The sequence below is a fragment of the Paroedura picta genome, unplaced genomic scaffold, assembly GCF_049243985.1.
Source record: "Paroedura picta isolate Pp20150507F unplaced genomic scaffold, Ppicta_v3.0 Ppicta_v3_sca22, whole genome shotgun sequence".
In the NCBI taxonomy this organism is placed as follows: Eukaryota; Metazoa; Chordata; class Lepidosauria; order Squamata; family Gekkonidae; genus Paroedura; species Paroedura picta.
This window is the reverse complement of record NW_027518619.1, coordinates 3640587-3657357: the sequence shown is the minus strand read 5'-3', so window position 1 is coordinate 3657357 and position 16771 is coordinate 3640587. Positions and strand designations below refer to the sequence as shown.

General features: G+C 44.3%; 1 protein-coding gene across 3 annotated transcripts in view; it reads right to left on the bottom strand.

The window, feature by feature from the left end:
* Positions 1-9256: 9256 nt before the first annotated feature.
* The window catches only part of LOC143828385 (DNA-binding protein SATB2), a 179914-nt gene continuing 172399 nt past the window's right edge, over positions 9257-16771 (bottom strand). For all 3 annotated transcript variants that reach the window (XM_077318779.1, XM_077318782.1, XM_077318780.1), the window contains one exon: positions 9257-11927. In XM_077318779.1, coding sequence (XP_077174894.1) covers positions 11472-11927 — 456 coding nt within the window. In that variant the 3' untranslated portion in view covers positions 9257-11471. The remainder of the gene's footprint in view (positions 11928-16771) is intronic.

Genomic DNA, 16771 nt, shown 5'->3' with positions numbered 1-16771 from the left:
GGAGAATCGAGAACATAGAATTTTTGGCTTACATCATAATAAAACTCAGCACATATATGTACATGCAGAGGTGCCACAGAGTCAGACTGGAGGCAATCCCCAGCAAGGGGGTTTCAAGGCAAGTGGGGAGCTGAGGAGGTTCTCCCATCCAAGTACAGACCCTGTTCAGTTTTCGAAGTCTGACAAGGTTGGGCTATACCACACCATTTCACATCCCAGAAACTCAACATTGAGGACTGTGGCCTGCTTTAAATCTCAGCTAAGGATGTGTGATTCGGCTCAGATAAACCTGGAAATACTCGAATCAATGCTGTTTCGGGTATTTTTCAGGCTTATTGCAGCCCAATCACACACTAGTTTAAATGAGACAAATCAGTAAAGCCAAATTGATTGAGACTTGATTCAGCTGATTTGGGTATAACACAGTCCAGGCAGGAGAATATGGGAATAAACAGGAATTGTTGCTTATCTTCACACAGAAAGCAGTTCCCATTCCCATCACTTCTCCTGGGAGAAAGGGACACTGCATGCCAGAGCTGCAGGGGACAGCTGGGGCTGGCTGTCCAAGCAATGCTTGGGTGTCAGCCTCCAGGTGAGAACTGGAGAACCACTGACGTTCACTCAGAGCTCAACTGGGTTCCCCTGGAGAGGGGGGGGGTGCCTGGCAAGCATGTGTGGGGAAAATTTCACAGCTCCACTAGCACCACTAGTGGTGTAGGGATGCCAACCCCCAGGGGGACCTGGAGGGCCACCAAATACCACATCAGGGGGGGCGTGACACATCCATACCAACAGACAACCCAATAGCTCCAGGGAAGCCTCAGAAAGCAAGGGGGGAGTGTCACATGGACACCTTCCTTCTCCTCAGCAGGATTATCACGTGAGCCTACCCTCCTGTCCTCCAGTGGAGGAGCTCAGGTTGGCCTAAGTGCTTAATCCATGCTCCATCATCACAGGCTCTCCCATCCAGCCTCCCTCCCCAACAAATACAAAAAAGTCAAGAGGAAGACTAACTGCTGGTTTTTGTATCCTGCTTTTGACTAGCAGCTTACAATCACCTTCCCTTCTTCTCCTCACGCCAGACACCCTGAGAGAGCCCTGACAGAACTGCTCTGTGAGAACAGCTCTGGCAGGAGTTACAAAAAACCTCCCAGATTGAACACTGGGGTGAGGAATCAAACACGACTCGGTCACAGGCCACCGCCGTTAACCACTACACCAAGTGCTCATCAGTCAACCACAGCCTTCACCCCTGGCTCCTATAACCTGTTCATGAACTTTAAAATATTTCTGGAAATCCTCTCAGTTAGTGCCTATATAAGAGGGGGAAATCCTAATTGGGCACCCCAAGCACCCCAAACAGTGCCCCCCAGGCCACAACAACAGCAAACAACAACAGAAGCAAACCAGAGCAGAGCAGCTGGCCACCCACCTAGGGAACCACAGTACCCAAACTGGGCAACCCACAACAACAGCAGCAGCAGCAGCAGCAACGACACTTTAAACTCTAATGGCAACAGCACTCCAGAACCAGGCATAACAAGCAGTTATGCTAGGCCACAACAGCAGTGCCAGCAGTAGCAACAGCAGCAGGGCCACCCATCCCAAAATGGGCAATGTCCACTGCAAAAACAACACTGAATTAAAGCTTTAAAAAAAAAATGTAAAGAGCAATAGTGCCCCAAAAAGAAAAACCAAATGAACACTGCTGCCCCCCAGGCCACAACAGCACTCAGCCAGAGAAAAAAGAAGAAATAAACAGAAGGAGAAAATAAAAGTGAACCCTAAGCACCCCAAAGCACCCCCAGGCCCCGCCCCACCCCCAGAAATCTAGAGAATAGGTTGGCTTGAAAATAAGAATGAAGTTAAGTGTGATTAAGAAGAGGAAGAAGAAAAGTGAGAAAGCAAGAGGAGTCCCTCAGGCAAACAGTACGATGTCTTCTCCAGCGATGAAAATCCTCTAAGGTTCGGCGCAGCAGCACCAGCAAGCCAGGCCCAGCACACTCTCTGGGAGTGAGACTCAAAGAATCTCCTCTACCAGAGCAGCACAGGTCAGCAAGCCAGCTGCCAGCGAAAGAAGCAGGTCAGAAGACCCCCTAGCCTTATATAGTCTCTTGGCTAAGCACAGAAGATTTTCAGAAAGGAAAAATCTTCTATGATTGGCCAAGAAACGCCCCCCCCCCCCAAACCTGCCTCCCTATAGGCTAACGTCTGATAGGCCATCTGGCAGAACATTCCACCATGCCGGGGCCAAGGCCAAAAAGGCCCTGGTTGAGGCCAATTTCACCTCTTTAGCTGGTGGGTGCATTCTATGGGATTGTACCATCTTGAGGGCCCTTCCCGAACCCCCCTCCCCACAAAATCTTCGGGCATTTCCCAACCCATAACTGTTTTTTTAATATTTAATTTTTAAAATAACAATGAAAGAGTAATAGAAATAAAAAGCACATCGCTGATAACCTAAATATAGTTTCAGAGCACAGGCAAGATTATCTGTTTCCTGGGTTTGCGGACAATACAGAACTTCAGTATTTGGGTGTCAGAGGTCAGCAGTTACCAATCCAGAATGTTTCAGTTATTCCCCCCCCCCCTTCTTGTTGTCTGTAGGAGGATTACGCAGCTAATAATGAATTGTGGGTTACAAGAAAAGGCAATATGTTCAGGACCATAATTAACAAAACAGTTCTATGTTTATTTTTTCTACTCCTGTTCAATTTAGAATGGAAATACATATGTCTGAGACTCAAATATGTTTGACAAGAGACAACAGCAGCAGGTAAAGTATGGAAAAATAGAAGCATGATTAATAAAAATATTTCTGCCTTGGTAGCTACCAAATGATTGGGTTGTGTTGTGTGTGTGTTTTTTTTTTGAAGGTTTGGAAGAAGCACCCATATGTTTCCCCAAAGTGCTGTTTCCTGCACATATCCCCTCTTCCAGAATAGAACTTTTAAAAATACAATTTGTGATGAAATCACAGCAGCTATTTCTTGGAACTCACCACCTGGGAAAGGTGAACCACCTGGGTTACCTGCTACTTCCTCACAGGCCCTTGGGAACTTGGCAGGACAGAAAAGTACCTGCACTTGGGCTCATTATAAGGTAGGGAAAGAGACATGAGTGTGGCTTAAAACACACAGTTTTTAGAAATAAAATCTTGACCATTGTGAATGCGGCTTTCTTGAGAACTATGAAGAACTACAATTTCTGGTTCAGAAATTGTAATGGACCTTAAAATGCTTGGGAATAGGATGTGAAGGGAAGTGGCTGATAATCCGGGACTCAGACAGTGACCGAGAAGACAGATTTGGAGATAGTTCAGACTTGAGTGGGAAAGTTTGGCGTTAAACTGAGGTGCAGGTCTACTCTTTAGACAGAACAGAGATTCCGGGAAACCCTGGGGTTATGCAAGAGCTCCCCAGGGACTGTGTGGAGTTTCTCAGATGTCCAGATGGCCACTGATATCACTAGTCATCACTGGAGCCTCCTTCCCCTGTTGTCCGTGGGTCTAGTCCCTTTCTCCGCAATGGAAATGGTAAATGATCGATTGATTGGCTGGCTCCCGGATCTTACTTCCATTCCCACTTCTCTGGAGGAGTATGCCAGCTTGGTGTAATGGTTAAGGCTTCTAATCTGGTGAGCCGGGTTTGATTCCTCTCTCCCCCATGTGCAACCAGCTGGGTGACCTTGGGCTCCACACAGCACTGGTAAAGCTGTTCTGGCCGAGCAGGAATATCAGGGCTCCCTCAGCCTCACCCACCCCACAGGGTGTTTGTTGTGGGGAGAGGAAAGGGAAGGCGAATGTAAGCCACTTTGAGCCTCCTTCGGGTTGAGAAAAGCAGCATATAAGAACGAACTCTTCATCTTCTACCTCACAGGGTGTCTGTTGTGGGGAGAGGAAAGGGAAGGTGAATGTAAGTCCCACAAATCTCCCTAAAACCTATTCAGCACCGCCGTCTCGATAACTTGTACGGTGGAAATTGTGGCTCTCCAAGACCATTTCCAGATTAGGAGACATACCGTATTTGCCGGCGTATAAGACGACCCCCCAACATTTCCACTCAAAATATATAGTTTGTTACATTACATTACAGTACTATGGGCCACTGTGGGCAGCTATGTCTATCCCAACTGAAGTGCACCCGGCATATAGGACGACCCCCCCCCCCCACTTGAAGGCATATTTTCCAGTGGGGAAAAGTAGTCTTATACGCCAGCAAATACTGTACTTTCCTTTAGATTTGGATTTCCTTTGGATGCTGTGAGCTGACTCTAGCGTTTTTACATTCGGGCTTTCCTCCCCTTATTTCCCAGGCTGAAATTTGTGACGTGCTTTCTGCACTGAGTCTGACAGAGGCAACTGCCCATCATGCTTTGCGAACTTCTGCTTTTCAAAAAAATGTTTTTTTTTTGCAAAATGGCACCAGCTTGCACCTTTGTTTCCATAGCACCCCTTATTCCCACCATTCTGTTCCCTTGATTGCCTCCCCCTATTTCTCTCAAAGTGTCCTGAATGTAATTTTTAAAAAATCCTGGGTGATAAAGTTATAACATTATAACACTGCTGTGCAAGACTGCAAGACAGGTCTTTTTAAAAAAAACTTAAATGCAATCACCTTTTAAAAAAGGAGGGGAAGATTTTTCAGAATGGAGGAAGGGGGGAGGGAGGATAGCAACGAGGAAAGGGGTGTGCCCAAACAATTCAAAATGGTGGGTGTGGGGAGAAAATGGATTGCATGCATTTCTGCACTGGGCAGCCCCCAATTAGACCCTGTTAGACCTTGCTTGGAAAGATGAATTCTTTTATATATATGACATTTCTAGAACAGTGAGCCAAGAGATTCATTTTTTCATTTTTTCCCTTGAACACATTAATTCAAGCACCCACAAAGGAGTGGATTACATGATTTTTTTCTTTCTTTTCATGAAAGTTGAACTTTCTAGCAATTAATGACATCATACGTGACAAAAAGGGATATTTCATTGATTCAGTTACTAGGGTTTCCAGTGAAGCTTCCGGGCTCCTCTTCTCACATTTTTCAGTCTGTCCCCCCCCCCCTAAAATGTCCCGGGGCCCCCATCAAGAAGAGCCGTTGTAGAATCTTAAAGATAATTGCTATATCCTTCACTCAAAATTTGAAGATTTCTCCATAACCTATAGAATTTTAAAGATAATTTCAGTGTTCCCTGTCATGATAATTTCAGTATACAATATGTATTACCTGTTTCTATGTGCATTATCCGACTTGCAAATTGTTTTCTATTAACGTAAATACATTTTCTGCCTCTTAACTTACTGGGTTTAATACTCAATGCATTCTTTCAGACTACTGTAACCCTTGTTCTATTACACTGCTTATGAGATGTCTCATCCTACCTGCTGCATTGACTTACAGTGTGCAATCTGCCTTGATTCTCAGGGAGAAAGGCAGATGATAAATAAAATAAAGTGGTAATTAGGGATGGGCACAAACAGATTCACGAACTAAAGCTTGTGATTAATTTTGGCTCGTTCGTGATTCCCAACCTGAAGTTTGTGGCAGGTCAAGCAGCAACAACATTCCATAAACTTTCCAGCAGTCCATGGAGGTTTGTGAATGGATACATTTCCAGACAGATTATATCCACTCAATCAAAAATGTTATTGAACTTCAAAGACAGGGTGAGGTTCCCTGTATGTTTGGTGTATGTGGCTTTGAACCTGTGCCTGACATTTTCCCTAAATGCATTTTCCTGTGGGTATCTTCTTTGGAAAGCCTTAACTTGGATAATAATTTGGAAGACATATAGAAGAACATCAGAGGAATCCTACAACTGTGATGCCTCTAGCTTGTATAGTATTCTAAACCTCCTGAACCTACTCCTGTCATTTCCCCAGAAAGCATTTTCCTGAGGGAACCTTCTTTGGGGGACTGTAACTCAGACCCCTAATGGCAGAAAGTGAAGAGGAACTAAAGAGCCTGTTGATGCGGGTGAAGGAGGAGAGTGCAAAAGTTGGCTTGAAACTCAACATCAAGAAAACAAAGATCATGGCATCCGGCCCTCTCAATTCCTGGCAAATAGATGGGGAAGAAATGGAGGTAGTGACAAATTTTATTTTCCTAGGCTCCAAGATCACTGCAGATGGGGACTGCAGCAAAGAAATTAAAAGACGCTTGCACCTGGGGAGGAAAGCTATGGCAAATCTAGACAGCACCCTAAAAAGCAGAGACATCACCCTGCCAACAAAAGTGCGTTTAGTCAAGGCTATGGTCTTCCCAGTTGCAATGTATGGCTGCGAAAGTTGGACCATAAGGAAGGCCGAGCGTCAAAGAATTGAGGCTTTTGAACTTTTGTGACAGTTCATGGCTCATGAACTGGACCTGCCATGAACTGTGAACTGAAAACTGAATGGTTCAGTGTTTTCAGTGTTAATTTCATTACATAAATATACTGTTAGCCCGATAGTAATCATAAGAGACTTTCTGTCCCAGTATCACACTTCCTTTTCTTTGCTATAATTTGTACTTACTTTCAACGGATGGAATTTGCATAAACTAATCTAATCTGGTAATTCAGTGATCCCAATCATGTTGTGTACCCTCCCCCCCCCCAAATAAAACGGTAATAAACTAAACTGCAAAATGTTTTGGTTTAATTCCGTGAATGGCATTTGTTTTGTTTTGTATACTAAGCTGTACATATTTTGATTTATATTTTGTGTGTTTTAGTTGCTGAAGAGTTCTAATGTTGCTTTCTGTATTGTGATTTTGTGAAGTGTAGTTGTAATGTGACAGATCTGTTTTGTTGTAAGCAGTATTTGTTTTTCATTTTGGGTTGGGGGCAGGGAGAGTTGTCAAATTGTCCTTTCCCCTTAATTTCATAATGTCTGCCTGCAACTGACATGGGAGTTATAGAGATGACATAATTTTAAAAATGTTACATGAAGGGTTTTGTGGCAGGTGCTTATGAATTAACTGCTTTGTCTTAAAAGACCCAAAACTTGGGCCAATATTGGTAGCAGTTCAAAGCCTCTCTTTTTGAGGGCAGATGTCCCTCTACACTCAAAAACCCTGCCACGTGTTTAAACAAGGCCATTCATAACCCAGGAGACACTCCACACCTTTGGGCATAACTACGCAACAGGTAATAGTCACTTCACAACTTTCATCAGACACATGCAGGCTCTAAAAACATATCCACATTTGGGGGAAGGTCCACCCATCAAGCGAAAAATCAACCTTTTAGTAGAGACCTGATGCCAACTGAAACCCTTCAGAACAACCCAGTTCTTTGCGGCAAGACCCCAGCATTCCCTAGAGCTCATTCCACCCCACAAGGCCACCAATTACCAAGCGGAGCTCCCCCAACCGCCTCAGTCTTGTTAACTTCTGTCCTTTCTTCACCAACAGTAGAACATAAGTCTTGAACGCTCATGTCAACAACCTCCAACTCCAATGATCATCTCCTTAATTTCCTATCAGTGGTGGAACCAAAACATTTTGTCAATTTCATAGCAAAACACTATTCCAGCATTTTAGGACTAAGAGATATCCAGGAAACTTTTTAAGAGGCATCAGAGTCACAGAGGCTTCCAGTAAGCCTGGAGAACACGGTCAAAACCTGTACATTTTCAAAGACCATCCACAAGGGTTGACAAAAAAACCCAGCGTATGCCTTTTGAAAAAATCAACACATCGGAACCGCAAAACACGCAAAAATGCAAATACTTAGGCATTGTCAGCAGCACGCTAGAATGTCACATATGCATTCCTGGAATCCACCAAACCTGGCAAATTGGGAGGCTGATTACTATGCAACACTTTACATCTATGGTGCTTTATCAATGCCTGTTGTTTCTGAGGAGGGAATTCACACGCCGACTTCGGAATCTGGGAAATAAATTCCATTCATTGGTATGTAACCCTCCAAATTTCTCGGATGCGTCTTCAGAATTTCATCAGTCCCAGCGTTCCCGTGTTACACGCTTCAGAGGGATGTCTCTGCTACAGATGAAGATTATGACAGTTAAAAGATGCACAGACCCTCTTCCAAAGGGTTCCTGGCAAGCCATCATTTGTGGCTGTTTAAAAGAAGAAACCAGCGTTCAGTTGGCAGAGAGGGCTGCTGAATTACACCATTCATTTGTATCGACAAACTAATCCTAAGTTTTCAAAGTTCAGGGGTCAGTTATGGCCATCACTGGACTGTTTATATCCTCTGAATGCGATATCTCACCTCCAGTTTTCTGCTTTTGAGCTCGTGAAAGTTAAAAAACAGCACGTGCAACAACAGGAACGGGCTGCAGTTAGAACACAACTGTTTACACACTGGAGGCTTCGTGCTGGGCTGCAGGCAAGAGTTTGAGTTGGGGCAGGTTGCCTCTTCCTGCTCCCGCATGGGGGAGCATTTGGCCCAGTTCACCTCATCCACCCTGGATTTGTGCTCCCACTTGGGAGCCAGGGTAGCAAAGTTCCCAGTGCAGAAATGGTCGCAAGCCAGCCCTTTAACATGACTAAGGAGTCTCAAAGTGGCTTACAAGCCCCTTCCCACCCTGTCCTCATCACAGTCACTTTGTGAGGTGGGTGGGGCTTGAGTGAGTTTTAAGAGTGGACTGGTGAGTGTGGAATCTAACCCAGTTCTTCAGGTTAGAGTCCACTTCTGTTAACCACTTTATGACCCTGAATGAGGGTTACTTTTCACTCTCAATCCCTGGAGGTAAAACGGAGGACCCACCCAAGAACGACCTCACAAATTAAGTAATTTAATGAATGTGTTTTTATTTCAACAACCAAAAAATTCTAACAGACTAACAATGCACATAAGTTAAAATTTAATTATCACTTAGTGATAACGAAGATCAAGTTGATTTACATGGAAAAAGAACATTTACAATATGTTAATCCTCATTCACATTGTTGATACCGCAATAACACAATTTTTTTTTTTAAGTTTTCTCTTATTTCACAAAAGGACGGAAAATTGTGCTTTGTTAAGAGGCACTACAAGAAAAGATTCTTTTTCCAAATAGATATTATATGATGAATATTGAATAAATAGACATATATGCATTGTAATTCGCAAAGTTCTGGCAAGACCACAGGCGAAAATGCCCACAGATTTACTTCGAAGAACCACTGCAAAATTGGCAGTGAAATTTTAATAATAATAATAATAATAATAAAGGCAAGACTCAGCATTGGGAAAAAAAAATACCTACTAAATTTTTTGGTTGAAGTGCTTAAAAAAAAAAAAAATGATACGCTGATGCCAAAGAGATGAATAACCTTATGAGAGCTTGACTGAGATTACATACACGTAGTGATTTCAGCAACGAGTCTCAGATTAACAGTTGGGAAAGGAGAAAGTCAGAGAACATAAAGCAGCACCTACTGAACTTTGATTAAAGCTGCAGCATACTACAGAGGAAAAAGAGGAAGGGTTTAAAAAGTGAGCAAAGCCAACGCTGTCGTTCAATGGTACATGAAGTGGAATGCGAGTGCACTGTGGGCATCTATGTACTGACTGTGGAAAAGTCCCTTAAAAAAAAAAAAAAAAAACTCCAGAGGTTACTGAGCAGCTAGAATTAGCTTGTATTGCAACGTTCTCTTTCTCCCTGTCCGCTGTTGACGTTTGGAGCGACTACCTGTACAGAGGTTGGTTTTAATGCCTGCCTTTTATACCTTTCAAAATATATAAATAGTATTAACAGTTATATTACAAGGCCTGTGCAAGAAACGTTAGCGCAACTTCCCAAAGTGATATCGCATGAGGTCTTCGTTCAAAAAGGTACAAAGCGGATGTCGAAAAAAAAGAAAAAAAAAAGAAAAGAAAAGCCTAGCAAGGAGTAAAAGGATATCGTCTGAAAAAGCATTCTGCAGAACAGCCGGGCTGCCGGGGTCGCTTCTGAGCCACGGCTCCAGAAACCTGTGGGAGGCCATAGTAGATTGCAGCTTTGATGCTCGCACTACCGAAAAGTCGGTCAGTGTTCGATCTGCTTTATGTAAGGGAATTGCTGTGCTGGGTCACTGGGGAAAGAGGAGTAAGTGGCAACGTGGAAATACTGATTCTTGCTTCACAGAGTGGCAGCAAGTTCTGGAAGCGTGTCGCCCACCGAGTCAGTCGTGCATCACGGTACGGCCCGCATATCTCGGGAGCTGGCTGTCCAAGAACCACTTGTCCCACTGAGATAATTAATCTGAAGCATAAGAATCCAAGTGCAGGAGAAATGAGAGAGGGACGGTGGGGATTTCGGTCCTGGAAAGCCTTTCGCTGGCGAAGAACCAATCAAGTTTGCCCCATGCTGAGAAGCTGTGATTTGTGGAGGTGTTGTTGAAAAGCAACTCCGATGTGTATTGTGAACGGTGTGCCTGAACATTAATGCCTGGCAGACATGAGGAGAGCAAATAAATAAGCACTCCAGATGCACAAGCCCGTGTGCATGGAAGCTGCACGACAAGAGGCAGAGAGTTTGCTTCTCTGGAAAACTGCATAACTGCAAAGCATGGCTTGATGTGACATTAAAACTCATGAAAACCACTTTTTGCAAAGACGTCTTCAACAAACAAGTCTTCGGTCCTCTGAATTCCACCCCCCCCCCCAAAAAAAAAGTCCACAAAAATCCATCTGTTCAATACAGAAAAGAAAACGAACCAAACAAACATGCTCTGTCACTTTCAATGTGCACTGTGGACTGAGGTTTTTAAAAACTCACTTGGATTGGGATCTTATTTGTTTAAGGTGCCCTGATTTCTCCTTGCCCTCTCCATTTTTACTTCTCCCTCAAATTTCAGGGTGTGTTATTGTTGGCAGTGTTGATCTACGTTTTCAAATGCATACCTCAAAAAATTACCTCTCAAGCTGCCAAAAAGGAAGCCACAGTAATAATTAATAAAAAGATCAGGGGTAAACACGGAAAATAAATAGGCCTTCCAAAATAGTCACCACACCCTGAGAGCAGGCAGCAGTTTCTCAAAAAGCCAAAGCAACTCATTGTGAAGTGGTTTTTTTTTCTTCTTCTTCCAATACACAAACACAACTCATCTTGAATGGGCTCATTTCACAGTCTATACTTTCAGATTGTAAAGTTATGTCCCATGCAAATTTCACACACACACACACCCACACACACACATGTACATATATATATATATTTACATATATTTATACATATATGTGTAAATATATACATATACACACCCACACAGCTGTTTACTTTGTCGATTTCATTGGTCCGTCCCCCATCTTGTAACTTGCTAGAGGTTCCTTTGATAAGTGCAAGGTTGACCGTGTGAATTACAATTAACATTGTCTCAAACATAAAAAAAGTGTTAACTCTCAAGTGCCTAAGGGAATGTCTGGATGGGCTATGCAAAATAATCGTTCAATTTGCATATCGTCATCGATGTACACCGGGGGGGGGACCCAAAGCCCCACCCCCCACCCCAAAGAAGTCGGGATAATGTATTGCTTTGCCTGGGGGGGGTTTCACATTATCTCTGGTCAGTTTCTGAAATCGTCGCCTTGCTTTTGTCGGGGCTCTCCTCTTCTGTTTCCACCTTGTACATCTCCTCGGAGCCTTCCTCACTGTCATTCTCTTCTGACTCAGTCAGAAGCTCCTCATCTTTGTATTCGGCCACGTCTACCACAGTCCCCAAGTGCTCTTTTAGCTTCCCGTGGTGTTTTACGTGGTAACGCTGGTTCTGGAAGAATTTGATGATGGTGTGTTTAGGCAGATCCAACTGAGCGGATAAAGTGTGAATGGCCTCCTGATCCGGGTAGAGGCCGACGTCATGGATGAAACTCTGAAGGATGCCCAAGGCCTCCAAAGAAATCTTAGTACGGGATCTCGTTTTTTTGGTGCACGTGTCCTCTGGAGGTGGGGCCTGGGCTTCTTCTCTTGGAGGCGAGTTCTCCTTAGCAGGCTGCGACTGTTGTCTATGAAGAACCTGTAGAGACAGAAAGGTACATGCATTTAATAAGTACTGTGCGTGCAAAATCTACCCAGTCTTTAACAGAAATGATACCGGTCAATTATTTAAAAACACTGAGAACAATCTGTCTAAGGTAACTGTACCAAATAAAGATTATGCAAGGAAAGAGGAACAGTGATAGGTTCATACGTTTTTCTGGGATCCTTTTACACAAGGTAAGGGCCCGTATATATATACATGTGAGTTTGATTCAAGCACACTCCCCCCATCTTTTTTTCACAGTACGGAAGTGTGAGAATTGGGTTATAATGTACAGCGTCACATGTGGATTCTATACATCAGGTATTATCTGTAGCTAGATTGTGAGACCAGCGTTTGTGTGTGTGTGAATTCTTCCAGCTGACAAAGAGAATCCACAGCATAGATAAAGTACGAACTGGTTTCTAAGAGTTTAATTAAAACAGTCACCCCATGGCTGAAACTATGTTTACTGGGTTGGATTTATCTGAATGTGTTCTTGTATTCTGTAATTGTCTTTTCTTGTTAGCTGTCTTGGGTACCTTTGCAGAGGTGTGTATGGGGGAGGGGAGGGTTAAGAACACAAATAGTTTAAGTGAATGCATAAAGAAGTGTTGCTGGACTGGGATTCTGATCTCAGTTCTTCTAGCGGTTCGATTTGTGACTCGTCTCTTTATGTTTGTGCGATGGTTGAGAGGCTTCTTCCTCACTCCACAGCTGTCCTCTCACTTACTAAATAGAAATGAGGCAGGCAGGAAAAACCAATTCTAGATCTGGAGAGAATGCAGCCTCAAGGAAAAAGGCATTGCCTCGTGTGGAAGATTGCCGTCAGGATTTCATTTTAATTAAACCTCGGTCTAACACACTCGGTCTTTGCACAACAGGATTCTGTCCCCACTCAAGGTTCTTTGCAACATTACTCCCAAGGCATTCCTCTCATTGCGACATACGACCAGCTGCAGACTGATTGGAGCTTCGCATTTGCCCTTGCGGATGTCAGACATGTTCTAGATCTACGGAACGGAACCACGTGGGGGTAAGTGCAGCTATGCTGTGTTTCCATCCCACCTTTCTCCACAAGCAGCCTTGAGGGCGCTCTGCAAAACCAGCTTAAGCACTGGTTGATTACAATCAGGAAACATTCATGATGATCTGGAGGTTTCTCCGATTGGAATTGTCAATGATTCTCCCATCATTCTTTGTTTTATCAGGCAGCAAGGAGAAAAAAGGGCACTTCGATTGTGGGCAAAACATGCAAGACTGCCGAGTGTTACACGTGCACTAATGCTGAATTAAAATAGCCCATGGGTTCAAAATATCATCTCCAAGAAATCGTTACAACAAACATCCAGGGAAATACATTCTTGGCTGATAAGGTTTTATTAGAAGCATATAACTGATGACAGACTTAATGAAAGTATATATAATTCCTACAATACATTTATAGAGAGTTTGAAAAACCTTGCTCTTCTTCTCTAGCTAAAGTTCACAACGCATCTATTGAATCTCTCTGCAGGAGAAATAAACGGGCACATGTTGTTCGTGGTTCCGGCTTTGCCGCAGGCTTCAGAGTCTTCTTAAACGCAGCTAATAAATGATGCGATTTTAGAGATCGATAAAGAGAAATGAAAAGCCTAACCAGATAAGAGCAGTAAGTGCTACAAGGTGGAGACAACACTGGGCTCAAGCGCTTGCATGGGAAGAACATACGTTGTAGTTGTTGTTAGGTGCGAAGTCGTGTCCGACCCATCGCGACCCCATGGACAATGATCCTCCAGGCCTTCCTGTCCTCCACCATTCCCCGGAGTCCATTTAAGTTTGCACCTACTGCTTCAGTGACTCCATCCAGCCACCTCATTCTTCTTTTGCCCTCGATCGCTCCCAGCATTAGGCTCTTCTCCAGGGAGTCCTTCCTTCTCATGAGGTGGCCAAAGTATTTGTACAACTTAACTAAACTCTCACCCAACTATCAGCCTTGACTATACAGGAAATGTGCTTTTGCTTCTGGTAGGTTTGCATGGAGCCTACAATCACGCTGACCCAAGCCACAAAACAGCAGTAAACTGACGGAAGCAAGTATTCCCAGCTGCCCTGCTTACCTACAATAACCTGGACACGTGGGCCCAATGTGGCTCACTGCCCACTGCCAAAACCACAGAGAGTGAGTGGGATAGGCCTTCGCGTTAAAGCTAATGTGTATCTTGCTGAACTCTGCATTCGAGTCCGTAGACTAGAGCATCGCCGGTCTACAGAAAGGAATGTTACAATTTACTGCTAAACAGCCCCAGAATTTTTTTTTCTTTTTTACAAACTACAAACTATAAAATATTAAAGAGCAGGGTGTTGAGCGAAAAGTCAATACAGGAGACTTTCTGAATGGGTATGTTTGTGTGTGTGAAAGAGAGAACATCTCTGTTGTAATGAAGTCTCTTCTTCTAGGAACTAAATAACTTTGGCGCCTGATACCAGGGGTAGAAGAAGAAGAAGAAGAAAGAAGAAGAGTTGATTCTTATATGCCGCTTTTCTCTACCCGAAGGAGGCTCAAAGCGGCTTACAGTCGCCTTCCCTTCCTCTCCCCACAACAAACACCCTGTGGGATGGGTGAGGCTGAGAGAGCCCTGATATCACTGCCCGGTCAGAACAGTTTTATCAGTGTCGTGGCGAGCCCAAGGTCACCCAGCTGGTTGCATGTGGGGGAGCGCAGAATCGAACCCGGCATGCCAGATTACAAGTCCGCACTCCTAACCACTACACCAATGCTGGCAGGGGCTCACGGGAATTGTAGTCCATGGACATCTGGAGGGCCCGCAGTTTGACTACCCCTGCCTTATACAAAAGAAGCTGGTCCGACTTAACAGAAAAGCAAACCTGCTGGATCTGACAAGCGGTCCATCTAGTCCGGCTTCCTCTTTCACAAAGTGGTCAAAACAGTTGCCCTGGAAGGTCAAACCCAGGAGGCACAGAGGCTGAGGCCTGTTGGGCTCTACCAACAAGTAGTGGACTCTCTGCCAGTCAGATGTATTTCTGTTCCACTGAAATCTGTGGAAGGGTTTAGGGCTAAATTGTACGTGATGCAGGACACTGTTTTTTAATCTTAAAAAGCATTCATGAGAGGCTCCTCATAGGGGAAGTATGCTAATTCGTCCAGCCTGTGTGAAACTCCTCCCTGTCAGCTGATGTGGGAGGGGATGGTAGAGAGAGAGGCACCGTATAGGTACCTATTACCTTTCCCTACTTGAGCTAAAAGCTACTGGTTTTTTTGGAGGGGAATATATGCATGTGGATGCTTTTTGGATTGGAGAAAGGATGCAGATGGGAATGATTTTTTGAAGTATTTATAATCTTCCTTATCTCCTCACAAATTCAAGGCCACTAGCCAAGCGACAAAAAACCATAAGGACACAACCCTCTAAGCATCCAGTGGCAAGTTAAATGGGTACCAAATTAAAACACACAGCTGAAAACCAATACGCAGAGTTGACATGCAACAAAATCTGTTCGCCCGTCGTCTAACGTCCTCTGGAACAAAACAGCCTTACGTTCCTTCTTGAAGGTGCCTTGCACAAACACAAAGCTGGTAGTTTACTCCAGAAGAACTGCCCGACCACCAAGAAGGCCTGTGGCCTGAATGTTGCCCAACAAGAGTGTCACCAGAAGAGGAGTGCAACTGGTGCCTAGGACAACAGCGGGAGATGCAGCTTGAGAGATAGGAGGATCCCAGGCTGTAAAGAGTTTGAAGGTAATGACCAACACTTTGAATGGGACCAGGAAACAAACAAGAAGTTGCAGGTTCCAAGCAACTGACTCTACAAAGGGGCATCTTTGCCAAGTTTTGTATCAGTCAAAGTTTCCAAGACATCTTCAAAGGCTACCCCATGTAGAGCACATTACAGAAGTCTATCCCAGAAGATACATAAGTATGGAACATTCTGTATTAGTGCGACTAAGTCAGCAGAGTCTAAATATGGAGCCAGCCTATGAGGCGAATGGAAAACAAGATTGTACTTATCTGTGACTGCTATTCATTGAATGGTTTTCTGTGCAGTTCCACATGGGGACTGGGCTTTCTCAGCCCAGCCATGGAGAAGAGTTGCCAAGCTTAAGAGAAGCTGCTAAGAGCCCCAGAATGCTCCCCCTCCCCTCCAGCCTCAGCCAAGCCTTCCCTGCCCAAATGACCACATGACAGAGGAGGGGCAATCAGTCTTCCCCCAGTTCTCCCTTTGCCGCTGTAAGGAGTGAGCATCGCTAGAGAAGCCCATAGCGAGGAAAAGAGGGAGGGATCTGTACCTGCACATAAAACCACGTGATGAGCAACCGTTACAGGTGAGTGGCACTCTACTTTCATTTCCATTGGGAGAACAGCAAGTTCATATTCTGAGAAGGGTGTGACTGGATCAATGGAATATCGACTGCAATACTGTCTATCCCTCAGCCGTCTCAATCCGGGAGTCAACAACTTTGCAGTAATGCCATACAAAAGTCAAGGACGTTGACCTTGCATACATCCTGCCTTGCATACCTCCTTGAGAGGTAGTCTGGATGAGAAGGCTGCTGGGGAAGCCTGAGCTCTCATAGGGCGCCCAGATACAGCAACTGGACAGCTCCTACCTGTTTCAGCGTATGGAAACTATCCATGTAAACAAGGTTTGTATAGAGGTGGCCTGCCCTTTATTGCTTCCTCTGAAATAGATGAATGCCCACTCCTCGCAGAGCCCTCTGTTCTTTGTAAATTGAAGAGGTGACCCCTTCTAACATTTAATGTGTGCAGCATCCTTTCTGATGGAGAAGTCAGGGAAGGGGAAAAAACCAGAACAGTGATGTCCTCACTCATGTAGAAGAAG